This window comes from Mauremys mutica, chromosome 2 (genome assembly GCF_020497125.1).
Source record: "Mauremys mutica isolate MM-2020 ecotype Southern chromosome 2, ASM2049712v1, whole genome shotgun sequence".
Taxonomy (NCBI): Eukaryota; Metazoa; Chordata; order Testudines; family Geoemydidae; genus Mauremys; species Mauremys mutica.
Window position 1 is genome coordinate 253,615,592 of NC_059073.1, and position 13,779 is coordinate 253,629,370.

The window sequence follows — 13,779 nt, forward strand, 5'->3', positions numbered from 1 at the left end:
GTAAATGCTTGAGACTAAGTAAAGTTTAGCTTTAAGTGAAAGCATTCTTGTGTTGTCCTGTTTGTGCCAGCCACCTATTGGTCGGACGGCCGTGTCTCCCCTGATTTATTTCCTAACACCTTCTTGCACAGAGTAAAAGTTACCAAGAGCTTTAGGTTGAAAGAACCCCAAGTAATACTAATCTATGCCAGCTCGTAAGACTGATGGATGACTATTTAATGAGGAGCGAAAAAACAACTCAAACCCAAGAGCTTCAGTCAATCAGAAACCAACTACTTTGTTAAAAATAAAATACACTGTGTGTATATAAACAAATAAATTGGTTTTTTATTGTCTGAAATTCACAATAAGATACATGATATATATAGATCTTGCCTAGAAGCTGGAGTTAAACACACTGCATCTTAGGACATAACCTATTTATCAGCTGTGATTAAAAAGTGTTTGTTATTTTAGAAAAGCATGCCAGGATTATCTTTATTTTTCAGATTTACACATATGTTTTTGCATGTATATTTGATATACCAAAACTTGAACACATAACTTAGAATACAAGAATTAATTTCCATGAATAAAATCCTCATCAGTTTGCAAATTTATTCAAGTGTCACTGTTTTAAATAAAGCAGCATTAAAATCCGATAAATGGGGTTGAGGAGGAAGAGGAAAATAATGACCACAGAGAACTTGCATTTTGTCCTTCCCAAATATCTTTCAGGCAACTTGAATCTTTTCTCTCAGGATAACTTGTAAAACCCCCAAAATCTGAATTTATGTCACTTGTCTGAAATAATTCCACCAGAGTCTGCATTGGGGAGCAACATGCATTTTTCTTTTCTTCAATAACAGATACATCATCAGTTTGCTTTACACATAACTCCATAATCTGTTTCCGGTTTCCTCTTTTATTTTTTCCTAAGGAAAGTTTTACTTTTCTGTGCAGCTTTCCAGAAGGTGAGCTGGGTGCACTATTGACAGCCAATTCACTAGTTGCTTTGCTTGTAGAAAGACAATGTGGTAGCGTCTCGGTCTTCAGAACTATATGGTGCTCTCTCTGTGGATCATTATCCATACCAAAATCTAATTGCTTTTTGTTAAATGATGAACTGGCATCTGTTTTCTTCAAACATTTTGCTGGTAGAACAAATGAATCATTTAATTTTCGTTTTGGCTGTGAGGTATTTTTGTCTTTTTCATTACTATCAGTGGCTAGACCATGAGTATATAACTTTGTTTGCACTCCTTGTAAATTCTTTCTATTTAAATTTTCTTCAGGTTCAAATACTTCATTATTAGAATGCCCATAAAATTCAGATAAGTTCTCGAGGTATGTTTTGTTGTCTTTCTGGGGAGGTAGCTGTATGAAGTTTGGCGATAAACCAGTCTCTTTTAGATTTAAAGCACAGGAACCTTCTATTTTACCATTTTCAGCATTACATCTGAATTTACTTACTACTTCGGAAGGACATGATGGATGGCAAGGAAGAATAGAATATAGATGTTCAGAAGTGGAGTTATGTTTTTGTACCGAACTCTGGGATACTTTTGTATGCTGATGGTCCTGTTTTAGTGCCTGCACTGTAGTATCTTTCCAAGAATAACACTTGAATGAAATGTGTTGTCTTTTTACTCGTTCTTTCAGCTCATCTGCTTTAGTTATATTTCCAGTAACAGGAGAAAAGTATCCCATACTATATTTTGTCCTAAAATTAAACAGTTTACAACATTAGAATCCAAAAGAAATATTTGAAGGAAACAAAAGATATCAGATTACTTTAACAAAACTTAATCTGTTAAATGTATCGAGGCAAGTATTAAGATTGAGAAAACTGTCTTTATTCTTATAACAAACTTATTTGCGCTAATAAATGCTTATATTACCACAGGATCAGAAGGTACCATATACAAACTTCAATATTCAGAATGATTTCTGCAGCTTCTTAAATCATTTCTAAAATATTCAAAGAAAATGGCTTTGGGTTTAAACAAAACCAATTCACAAATAGTGATCGGCATTTAAAAATGATCATGTTAAAAAATGTGATGTAAAATGACAATACGCTCAAGGCACTTAAATATTTTATAATTTTTCAGTTTCATCAGATTTAGCTTTTCACCCTTAATAAGCATTTACAAACCACAAAAGGAACAGGAGAAGGGGAGACACTAATGGACTGATCCTACTCTTGCTGAAGTCAATGAAAATTTTGCCATTGACTTCTACTGGGAAAAAATTGGTTTCCCCATGTCATTCCTCTCTATTATACTTTTAGGAAAGACAGAAAAAAGAGAAGAGGCTTTGTACGTCTCCTGAATCCCTGAGGGAACACAACAAAGCAATCTCTATTATTGCCACAGTTGTAATCAGTGAAGGCATTTGAGCTGGAGTCCTTTTATTTTAAGGGTGTGTGTTCATGGACAAACATTCTTCTCAGATATGGAACCTATTCCAACTCTTTTCACTCAGACTTTGGCAAAGGGAGGTTGTGACAGGGGTGACTTTGGTGACGGGGGGCTGGGAATGGGGAGAAGAGGATTTTGATTTGAGTGCTGAGCTTTTTTGGCGTTATTATAGGTTAGCTGCTGATTTTAGTTGTATTTTTCTACATATCTGTCAAAGGAAAGAGTAACAGTTATGTGCCTTTTTTGTATAATTATAAATCTAAATAAAATAAATAAATATGATGGATAAACTGTTAACAAACCGTAACTATAATCTATGTTAACATGTACCATTGTAACAGTTCTCTTTTTTCTAGAATACTTGACAAATATACCCCATGAAATAAGACAGCTAAAGTACACCAGACTTACTTTTTCTTTTAAAACCAGGTCTCTTACGTGTAACATCAATAAGTTTCAGTGACCTATCTAAAACTGAAAACTATTAATTAGTTATTTACCAGATTTATACTCCCAAAGCTACAACATCTTTAAATCTCTGGCTAGCTAACTCATTTATAGGGATTTTTAAAGTTAGTAAATGTGAATTACCTCTTCATTTTTTGTGTATCATCTCTGTACTCCACAAAGTCATAAACAAATTTGGATATTATATCATCCACAACTTGATATTGGGTGCTCTGTGCAAAGTTTTGGTGCTGTTCACTTTCAAGATGCTGAAATTAAAAAAAAAAAAAATCATGAGACACATCCTGTACTGCAGACATCTGTATAGAAATAAAATGCCTCCACTAAAAATAAAACAGTAGCTTCTTTCTGAAACAAGAAGTATACTGCTACAGGAAAATACAGTAACTCCTTGCTTAACATTGTAGTTATGTTCCTGAAAAATGCAACTAAGCAAAATGATGTTAAGCGAATCCAATTTCCCCATAATAATAAATGTAAATAGGGGGGAGGGGAGGACGGGGCTAGGTTCCAGGGAATTTTTTTTCACCAGACGAAAGAGAGTGTGTGTGTGTGTGTGTGTGTAATGATAATTGTGAAGCTTGGTTGAAGTGGTGAAGTCAGAGGGTGGAAGAGAGTGGGGTATTTCCCAGGGAATGCCTTACTGCTAAATGATGAACAAGCACTTGGCTGAGTCCTTAAGGGTTAACACGTTGTTAATGTAGCCTCACACTCTACAAGGCAGCACAAACAGAGGGAGGGGAGACAGCATGGCAGACAGAGACACAGAGAGAGATGTGCATTGCCCCTTCAAGTTTTCTGACCGCACTCTAAGTACATTGCCTTTTTAAGCAAGTTGAGAGAGCAGCTGCTGCTAGCAAGTTTCCTCTGTCCTGAGCCCTGTCGTGTTCCCTCACTTCTCAATGGAGATGGGGTAAGCAGGTGGCAGGACCATGGGGTGGGGGCACCCTGATATTAGCCCCCTACCCTCTGCACTGCAAGCAGGAGGCTCTTGGGAGCAGCTCCAAGGTAGAAGGCAGGAGCAGCACATGGCAGTGGGGGGAGGGACAGCTGAACTGCTGGCAACTGATAGCCTGCTGGGTGGCTGCTGCACATGGAACTTAGGGGCGCGGGGAGCTGATGAGGGGCCGCCAGTCCACCCTGGTTCCAAGCCCCCACCAGCTAGCTGCAACGGGCTGCTCTTTCTGCAAGCAGTGGACAAAGCAGGCAGCTGCCAAACAACATTATAAGGTAGCACTGCGCAACTTTAAACGAACACGTTCCCTAATTGATCAGCAACGTAACAATGAAACAACGTTAACCGGGACGACTTTAAGTGATGAGTTACTGTATTCTAATATTAATAAATTTATACAGCACATACAAACAAGTTTAGCATAAGTGGAGAAGCAAGGTCATATGGATTTGGGTCCTTAGACTCCTATTCTAGACCAGCAAAAGTTAACAATTATACAGAATAGCACATTTCGAAAAAGTATATCTCTGATACTCTCCCCCCCGACCTATTAAGGGCTTGTCTACACTACTGTGCGGGGTCAATCTAAGATACACAACTTCAGTTACGTGAATAGCGTAGCTGAAGTCGACATACTTAGATCTACTTACCGTGGTGTCTTTACTGCACTAAGTCAACAGCTGATGCTCTCCCGTTGACTCCGCTTGCGCTTCTTGTTCTTGTGGAGTACCAGAGTTGACGGGAGAGTGCTCAGTGATCGATTTATCGCATCTATATTAGATGCAATAAATTGACCCCCCCCCAGATCGATTGCTGCCTGCTGATCCGGCATGTAGTGTAGACAAGCCTTAATTCTGCAGGTCAGTCTAGATATTAATATACTAACATTTGGTGCAAAGGCATTCATTCACTCCCATACTGGCTAAAATAAAGTTGTTTCAAATACTCAATGTGCATAAATGGGCAATTTAAAAGAGCAAGTGTTCCTAAACTCTTATTGACTATGTTTCTGAGATGTAACTATAAGTAATATTAGCGACCCTTTGTGTAGTCAGCAAGACAGCACTAAATTCCACTAGAGAGAAGATTTCTGTTTTTGTTGTTTGTTTTTTTTAAAAGAACTTTTGAGTATATCGTTAAGTCAATTAATATCTATTAGGCAGAAAAATACTTGTTGATGCCACATTTCTAAGCACCGTATAACAGACTGGGTTGAGTGTTCAATCTATGTTACACTTACAGTTTGCAGATCGTCATATTTCTTCATACAACATTCACAATACCCTTTCTTTTTCTTATCCTTTAGAGGAAGTTGAACTGGACCACCACAGTCTTTGTCACTATTTGTTTTGTTTCTGTTAGCAAAAAAAAAAAGTTGAATGTAAAGAGTCAGTTATCTGTCCATATGAAGTTGCGCCTTTAAACTTGCTAACTACAAAACGGTAAAAATGTTACGAGAACCAAACATTTTAGAACATCAATCAAATCAGGGTGAACAAAGATTTATTTCAGAGGACAGAATACTGGACTAGGACTCAGGAAACCTGATTTCTATTCCAGGCTCTGGCACTGTCCAAGGTCACCCAGCAGGCCAAGTCCCTTTGCTTCCCTATGCCTCAGATCCCCCATCTGTGAAGTGGGGACAGTGATAGTTACCTCCTTTTGTAAAACACTTTGAGATCTACTGATGAGTGCTATATGAGTTAGGTATTAACAGCTGAAGGTGTAAAATGCCCCTGATGCTTCGCATATTAAACCCCAGAGGGTTGTTTTCAGCAACTGTTCCTCTACTTCCAGAGCCCTCACCTGTGGAGTCCTACAAGGCAACTGTACTTCTTCAACATTCTTCAACAGCTACATGAACATGTTGGGAAGTGGGTGTGACAAGAATGCCGTACCAGCAGTATGCCAATGGCACCCAGCCCCACATCTCCTTTACATCAAATGAGCAGTACCATCTCCCTGTCTAGCCAAAATCAGCATCTTCCTATTGACTCAGACTTGGTAACAGTAATCCACACACGTGACCTCTAGGCTTGATTACTGAAACTCATTATATGAAAGAGTGAAGCCACATGACCTGAAAAAGCTTCTCCTGGTACAAAAGGTAGCAATACTTCTGCTTAGCACAACAGGTTGCCTTGAGTATATAAGCTTAGAACTCTACTTTCTGCATTGGTTCTCCACTGAATACAGAGTGCAATTCAATTCTCTTCCCGATGTTCAAATTCCACAGGACTGGATCTAGCTACTAGAGGTATTATCTCTAAAATCATTATCTTTTTACCATATATCTGTTCCACTGGAGCCATGGAATTGTCAAACAACTGGGGAAAGTTTGTGAGCATGGTAAACAGAACTTTCATATCACCAGGACCAAGACTGTGGAACTCAATATTTGAAGAAAGAAGAATGACCACAGGCCTTACTGCATTCAGAACTAAGTGTTTCTGACAACTTTCCTGCAACGAATTCTTCTCTTTCAGATTTACAAACAAAAAAAACAATTTCTCCTTCAGGCTGTGAATGGAGAGATATCATTATTTCTAATTTAATTATTAGTTAGGAACTCAGATGGGACAAGGACCAAATAAATAGATTAAGGGCTTATCTACACTTACAGTGCTGCAGCTGTCACCCTCCTGTCGACATAGCGCTGTCTACACCAGGGGTTAGGTTGGTGTAACTACATTGCTCAGGGGTGTGAATTTTCCACACCTCTGAGCAATGTAGATATACAAACATACGTTCCTAGTGTAGACTAAGTCAAAATTAAGCAGAAAAGCATAATTCCAGAGGTTTATATCTATCAGAGGATACCTTCCTTGCCCACCCCAATTCCTGACAAAACAAATAAAAAAATAAAAAGCACACTACACTCTCTCTCTTTTTTTTTTTTTTTTTTTTTTTTTTTTAGGAGAAATATTAAGTCCAGGAGGGTGCCTTCCAACCACCTCACCTCTATACTCTTAGTGCTAACTTAGGTGACAGGTGCACTACCAGAAATCCCTACAATGCCCTGAAAGTTTCTGCTGTGTTGCATTTGCCTCATTTTTCACAAAGCGATAGGCACTACAATCAAAGCAGATAGGAAGCAGGAGATTGCTGCCATGGCAGCATCAATAGAGAGAACCACTAGAAGTGTAGTACATTGAGAGTAGTATAAAGGACTGGGGCAGTGCAGAAGCTATTATGTATTAAGATGATAAACATAACTGACTGACAATTTAGATGATCTTTGACTGTGCTCTTAATTTTAGAACAGGTAGTGATAGGTGCACTATTTAAATTTCAACCCAAAAGGACAAAGTGAGAAAGTTATGAGAAGCAGAAAAGAGTTTTAGAATGAAGTTATCATCTCAGCCCACTATCTCTAGAATTCACTACAGTGAATGCTGTAACATCAGTTTTAGAAGTCAATGCCATAAAGCAGTTCCAGCGGACTAAATGACTGGTTGGAAGGAGTTCAGGGTCAGAATCAGAGCCTGATACTTCAGAAAGCACCCCATTAGACACTTAATTAGATAAAAATCACCCATGTAATTTGCCAAAAAGCATAACTTTGAACTGCAGTGTTCAAAGTGCAGCCTGAGTGCCAAATACAGCACATGACCATTTAAGTGCAGGGTAAGAACAAAGCTGATCAACTGCATATTCTTATTGCCTGCATACTCATACAGTAAGTACTCACCATTCGCCTCTCAAGGAAGATATAAGTTCAAGCAATATTAGGGTATGGAACATTTTGTTTTATTTAGAGAAAATTAAGTTTACATGTAAATGAAGTGCATTCTTCACCATCATGTAGTTTGACTTAGGATGATAGTTTTAAACAAATTTAGTTAACCTTCAGCTTTTTATTGGCAAGTTAAAGTGAACAGCTCTAGAGCCAAGATAATTCATTTGGTGCTGTACTTACTGGAGGGCATCCAGGAAGAGGACAGAGGCAAGGTATCAGCAGTGGAAAGGAGGAAAGAGAAGAAGTGTGTCAGCCTGCACTGATCCACAGCAATATGTTTATGATGCCTGCATTTGTACGTCCAAAAAAAAAAGGACATAAAGAAAGGATAAAGGAGGGAGAAAGAAAAATGGACAAAATTACCAGTAGATTCAACAAATGAGACACTGGTATTGGTATAGAGCCCCATGTAAACTAATACTAAGAGAGTCAATTTCTTAGAGACTGAAGAAGAAATTTCCGTATTTTTTTCTCAACAAACCTTTGTTTAGACTGAGTTTGCTTTTGGCCACTAGCATTCTTCTTATCTACATCAAATGGACTATAAGGTTTTGGAGCAGAATAGTTGAGAACAGGAAAGCTGGATAATTGCAGATAAAATGGTCTGTAACGGCTGTAATAGACAAGAAAATAGTTGTATTAGAATAATCAAACCTGAAATACAGACAATAAAACATCTATTTAGAGCAAATTAAATACACCCTTATATTCAGAACCAACATTTTTTTTCTCTTTCTTTCTTTCTGGCAGCTCATATACATGCAATTTATTATTGCCTCCTATGAATATCACGCAGTTAGCTATCAGACAAGATTATAAAATATTTTCCTTCTTCCTTCCTTCAACTTGCTGCTTTTTTCAAATCATAAGATTTGCTTCTGGTGGCTATAGCTGTATTATGCATAACATCATATTGATGACTTTTGTCCCTCTTCTGCATGCAATCTGGGAGCTTGCTAGAGTAGACTGCAAAACTAAGAACTGCTCAGGTAAATAGTGTATTCATGTCCCTGAGGAATACAGATAGCACTTCCGAACATAAACCCATCAATTTGATATCTTTTGCACATTTTACAGTTTATTAACTAGAAAAAAAAATCAACTCCAAGGAGGGAGAAAGATCAGTGAATGTGTATGTATGCAAAATACTTTCATAAACAACTTAAGGGAATTATTGCTGCACAGAACTGTACCTGAAGCTACTGGATCTAGAAAGGTTGCCTAATCTGCAAGTACATTCAAATATATTTAAAATATGTGAGCAGTGAAGTTCTTCATTAAATAGGAATTCTGGTATTTGGCTTTAGCTCAATTTTTCAAATCCCTAATAAAAGCTGAATGGTCTGAAGAAACCCGTTGTCCCCACCCAGCTACCTGCAGCATTCCACGCTCAGCTGCTTGGTCTCCCTTTCTCTTTATGAACAGATATTTGTAAATTATGTAAACAGCCAGAAGTGTGCTAGGTGCTTTACATATATTGTGAGGTCAATGCCTCAAAAATAGCAGTCTAAAGGGCAAACCCATGCTTATTTGTGCTTTTCCTTTATTCTATTCACGTTCTTATGCTGCATCTATAACCTTGTCTATTTGCCAATCCCTGCCATGTTTATTTGCCTAATTCATGTCAACCTCCCTCCCCCTTTCACTAGTGCTAAATCCCTACCACAACTATGGGAGCCTTCTGATGCATACTATAAAATTATGAGGGCTCAGAAAAAAAAAATCTTCAGATGTGTGACTAGCCAGTGAGTCTGGAGTTAGCAAGGCCCAGCATAAAATGGAAGCTAATTACAAATTGAGATGGGAAATAAATTACAGCACAACTGCATTTATGTTTTCAGACTTGACTAAGCTCACATTTTCTTGTTGAGCTTTCTTGTTTCTTGCCAACTCTCACATTTTTGACTGAGACTAAGACTATGTCTACACTACAGCCTATGCTGGCAAAACTTATGTAGCTCAGGGGTGTGAATAGTCCTCCCCCCCCCCCCGAGCGACATAAGTCACACCAACATAAGTGTTCATGTGCACAGTGCTCTGAGAGCGGGAGAGCTTCTCCAGTTGACATAGCTTATGCCACTCACAGAGGTGATTTTTTTTATGCCGACAGGAGAGCTCTCTCCTGTCGACATAGAGGTTCTTCACCACACGCGCTGCAGCTGCAGGATTTGAACCGAAATCAGCTCTCAGAGACAATCTGGTCCACAATAGTCACATTTGGAAAAATTTATAGTTTTTCTTTTAAAATTGTACATTTTAATATTTCAACTATATGAAGGATGGGGCCCCAAATCCTCTGTTGTGCCAAGCTTATATCTGCCATAGCTGAGGAAAGGAAGGAAAGTTAGTTCCAAGTAACCTTTCAGTTTCCCTGGTGCAGAGCTGGCTAGGGGCCATAACAGCTACCAGCATAACTGAACGCAATCTAAGGACTTCTTTAAAGTTATACTTGCTGCAGCAGTCCCTATGAGACTTCTGTGCCAGCCAAGGACCAGGCAGCATGCCATGTGCTCTGGCACAATCCCTATGCTGATGGAGAGAAAATCCTTCACTGCCTCTTTAAGATCACTTTCTGGGTACATCTAGCTCCTGAGGCAGTGCAAAGCCAGAGCTGAGGAGCTATCCCAAGGAGCGTATCTCCTCTTGACAATTTCAACTGTTATTTAGAATAGTTATGGTAGAAAAGCATCAGTGTCAGGCTCTCAATTGTTTAAGAAAAACAAGACATACTTTCCAAGAGTCCTTTTTAGTTACTGCAACAACCAGAAAAAACGCTGACATGCTCAGGCCAGTGAGCTAGTTGTTATGTACTGTCATCTAAGGGGTCTCATACCACATCTCACTGGCCTCCACATATTTGGAGTCACCTAATTTCTCCCTGTTCTGCTGCCATTCCTACTCTGTGGTCTGATCTACACTACAAAGTTAGGTTGACATAAGTTGACTTGTTTCAACATAGTTTTACATGCATACACACCTTAATTTGTCTCCCACCAATGTAAACACCCCGTTCTATTGACACAATAAGACCATCTCCCGGAACAATGCATAGTCACAATCAACCTATTTCTGTCAATGGAGTGCAGGTAACGCTAAACCTGGGGCAGGACAGGGATGAGCAGCAAAGCTGGGTGAAAGCCAAGCAACTCTGGCATACATATCAAAAGGCGATGGAGGGCAACAACAACATCCCCTTTCTCCCTATTTGAAAATGGTGCCCATCTGATTCACGTGTTTAGAGAAAAAAGCACCTACTTTTCATTCTTCACTTGTAAAATTTTAGAAAATAAACTCAGAAAAATATGGCAGTCTAAATTACACAATCCACATCACTGTCCTGTGCTCAGATAGAGTTAGAAGGAGGTAGAGGTGGCTTCTTAGGCTAGGCAGGGGGGCCACAATTCTCCCTATGCAGAGTACTTTGTTTATCTGAAGAGGAATGTCCCTTTTATCCTCTTGAATAATCTTGATGAAACTTTCATGGAGATGCTCTGCAATCCTCTCCGAAACATTTATAGGGCTGGTGGCCCTGGTAATGTCTCCTATTGCAGGAGAAGAAACAAGCCACTTTGTGATGAGTTCTGCTGACACCATTGCCGCAAACCAGCATATAGACCCAAGTGGCCTCAGGCACCAGCAGCAGCTGCGTTCTCTGTGCTTTTGTCACCGTAGAGCAGGGGTGGGCAAACTTTTTGGCCCGAGGGCCACATCTGGGTATGGAAATTGTATGGTGGGCCATGAATGCTCACAAAATTGGAGGTTGGGTGAAGGCTCTGGCTGGGGGTGTGGGCTCTGGGGTGGGGCCAGAAATGAGGAGTTCAGGGTGTGGGAGGGGGCTCTGGGCTGGGGCAGGAGTTTGGGGTGCAGGACGGTGCTCCAAGCTGGGATCGAGGGGTTTGGGGTGTGGGAGGGGCTATGGGGTGCAGGCTCCAGGCGGCCTCAAGCAGCCCCCAGAAGCAGCAGGTCCCACCTCCAGCTCTTATGTGGCGGCGCGGCCAGGTGGGCTATAGTCTGCACGCTGCCCCGTCCGCAGGCGCCGCCCCTGCAGCTCCCATTCGCCGTAGTTCCCAGCCAATGGGAGCTGCGGGGGAGACACTTGGGGCGGGGGCAGCATGCGAAGCCTCTTGGCTTCCCCTAAACATAGGAGCCGGAAGGGGGACATGTCACTACTTCAGGGAGCTGCGGCAGTGATGAGCTGCCAAAATCATAACAACCGGTTCCCTCCTCACCCCAGGAAGGGATCATGCCCGCCCCCGGACTCCTGCCCCATCCAACCCCCCGCGTTCCTTGACGCCCCCACCCCACCCCAGGGACCCCTGCCCCATCCATCCCTGTACCCTGAGTGCCCTCCGCCGCCCCATCCAACCCCTCCTCTCATTCTTGATGGCCCCCTCGGACCCCTGCCCCATCCAACCACCCCTCTCTCTGTCCCCTGACTGCCCCTGGAACCCTTGCCCCTGACTGCCCCCCTCCGCCCCATCCAACCCCTGATCCTTTCTGACTGCCCCACCAGGACCCTTGCCCCTATTCAATCCCCCTGTTCCCTGCCCTCTGACCCCCCACCCCCGAACTCCCCTAACCTCTCTCCAACACCCCCTCCCTGCTCCCTTACCGCGCTGCCTGGACATGGCTGGCGGCGCTACAGTCTGGCCACTGCTGGAGCCGGGAGCCTGGGGACGCGGGGCGGGACCGGAGTCGCGTGGCCGGAGAATGTGGCGGGAGCCCGGCGGCCGGAGCCAGAGCTGGAACCGGGCAGCCGGGGCCGCCGCCGCCACGCCCGGACCCACGCTGTCGGAGCCCGGCCCCTGGCAAAAACAGCAGGAGCCGGGTGGCTGGAGCCACGGGGCCAGGCCGGGCCGGAGCTGGGGGGCTGTGTCCGGAGCCGGGCATCTGGGTAGGTGGGGTCGCGGCCGCCGTCGTGCCCGGATCCGCACTACCGGAGCCGGGCGGCCAGGGACGCAGGGCTGGGGAGGGTCGCGGCCGGAGCCAGGCGGCCGGGTACGCGGGGCTGGGGAGGGTCGGGGCCGGGCGGCTGAGGAGGCTCGGGGACGCGGGGCCGGGTGGCCGGGGCGGATCGGGGCCGGGCGGCCGAGGCGGCTCGGGGCCGGGGAGGGTCGGGGCCGGGCGGCCGGGGACACGGGGCGGGGAGGGTCGGGGCAGGAACGCGGGGCTGGGGAGGGTCGGGGACGGGGAGGGTCGGGGACGCGGGGCTGGGCGGCCGGGGAGGGTCAGGGCCGCGGGGCTGGGGAGGGTCGGGGCCGCGGGGCTGGGGAGGGTCGGGGCCGTGGTGCCGGACGGCCGGGGCCGCGGGGCTGGGGAGGGTCGGGGCCGGACGGCCGGGGCCGCGGGGCTGGGGAGGGTCGGGGCCGGGGCCGGGGCCGGGCGGCCGGGGACGTGGGGCCAGCCGCAGCTGGAGACCGGCCGGGGCACACGGCCCCCCTAGTTCCCTACCTCAGCGTCGTCTTCCTTGTCCTGAGCGGGAAGCCTGCTTGCTTCTCAGCTCTCCCAGGCTTCCCGCGCAAATAGCTGATTCGCGGGAAGCAGGGCGGGAGGAGAAGCAGGGAGGAGCATTCATGGCAGGAGGTGGAGGCAGAGCTGAGGTGAGCTGGGGCCGCAGCAGGGAGTGCTTGTTAAATTTAAATGCCCTTTTAGAACCAGTTTGTCCCACGGGGAACAACCGGTTCTAAAAGGGCTTCTAAATTTAACAACCGGTTCCCGCGAACCGGTGCGAACCGGCTGCAGCTCACCACTGAGCTGCGGCACACACATGTGGAGCAGCCCCCAACCCCGCTCCCAGGCTGAAGCGGGAGCAAGGCAAGCCCCAGACCTCGCTCCCCAGCAGGAGCTCAAGGGCCGGATGTGGCCTGCAGGCCACAGTTTGCCCACCCTTGCCCTAGAGCACGAGGTATCAGCCAAAATCACCATTGCCTGTGAAAACATTGGCAAGATTCACTCAAACTTGCACTTTCCCTATACTCAGACCCAAGGGCGCCCAGCATCTAAACCAGGGATGGGGAACCTATGGTCTGCAGACCAGATCTGGCCCACTGATTCAATTCATTTGGCCTGCGGCAAGTCTCCGTGCCGCAGGCTGAAAGCCCCAAGCCTCAGTGTCCCCCTACGGGGCTGGAGCCGCGAGCACCGGCTCACCAGCAGCATGTCCCTGTGCCCCTCGGCAGAGAGGCGATCAGGGAAGCTCCACATGCTGCTCCTGC

The 13,779-nt window shown here is 44.5% G+C and overlaps 1 protein-coding gene across 3 annotated transcripts in view; it reads right to left on the reverse strand.

Moving 5' to 3' along the window:
- Window positions 1-301: 301 nt before the first annotated feature.
- DBF4 (DBF4 zinc finger) overlaps window positions 302-13,779 on the reverse strand; it is a 41,059-nt gene continuing 27,581 nt past the window's right edge. For all 3 annotated transcript variants that reach the window (XM_045005630.1, XM_045005631.1, XM_045005629.1), the window contains 4 exons: window positions 8,046-8,177; window positions 5,066-5,180; window positions 2,994-3,118; window positions 302-1,702 (listed from right to left, as the gene is read on the reverse strand). In XM_045005630.1, the coding sequence (XP_044861565.1) occupies window positions 631-1,702; window positions 2,994-3,118; window positions 5,066-5,180; window positions 8,046-8,177 (1,444 nt within the window). In that variant the 3' untranslated portion in view covers window positions 302-630. The remainder of the gene's footprint in view (window positions 1,703-2,993; window positions 3,119-5,065; window positions 5,181-8,045; window positions 8,178-13,779) is intronic.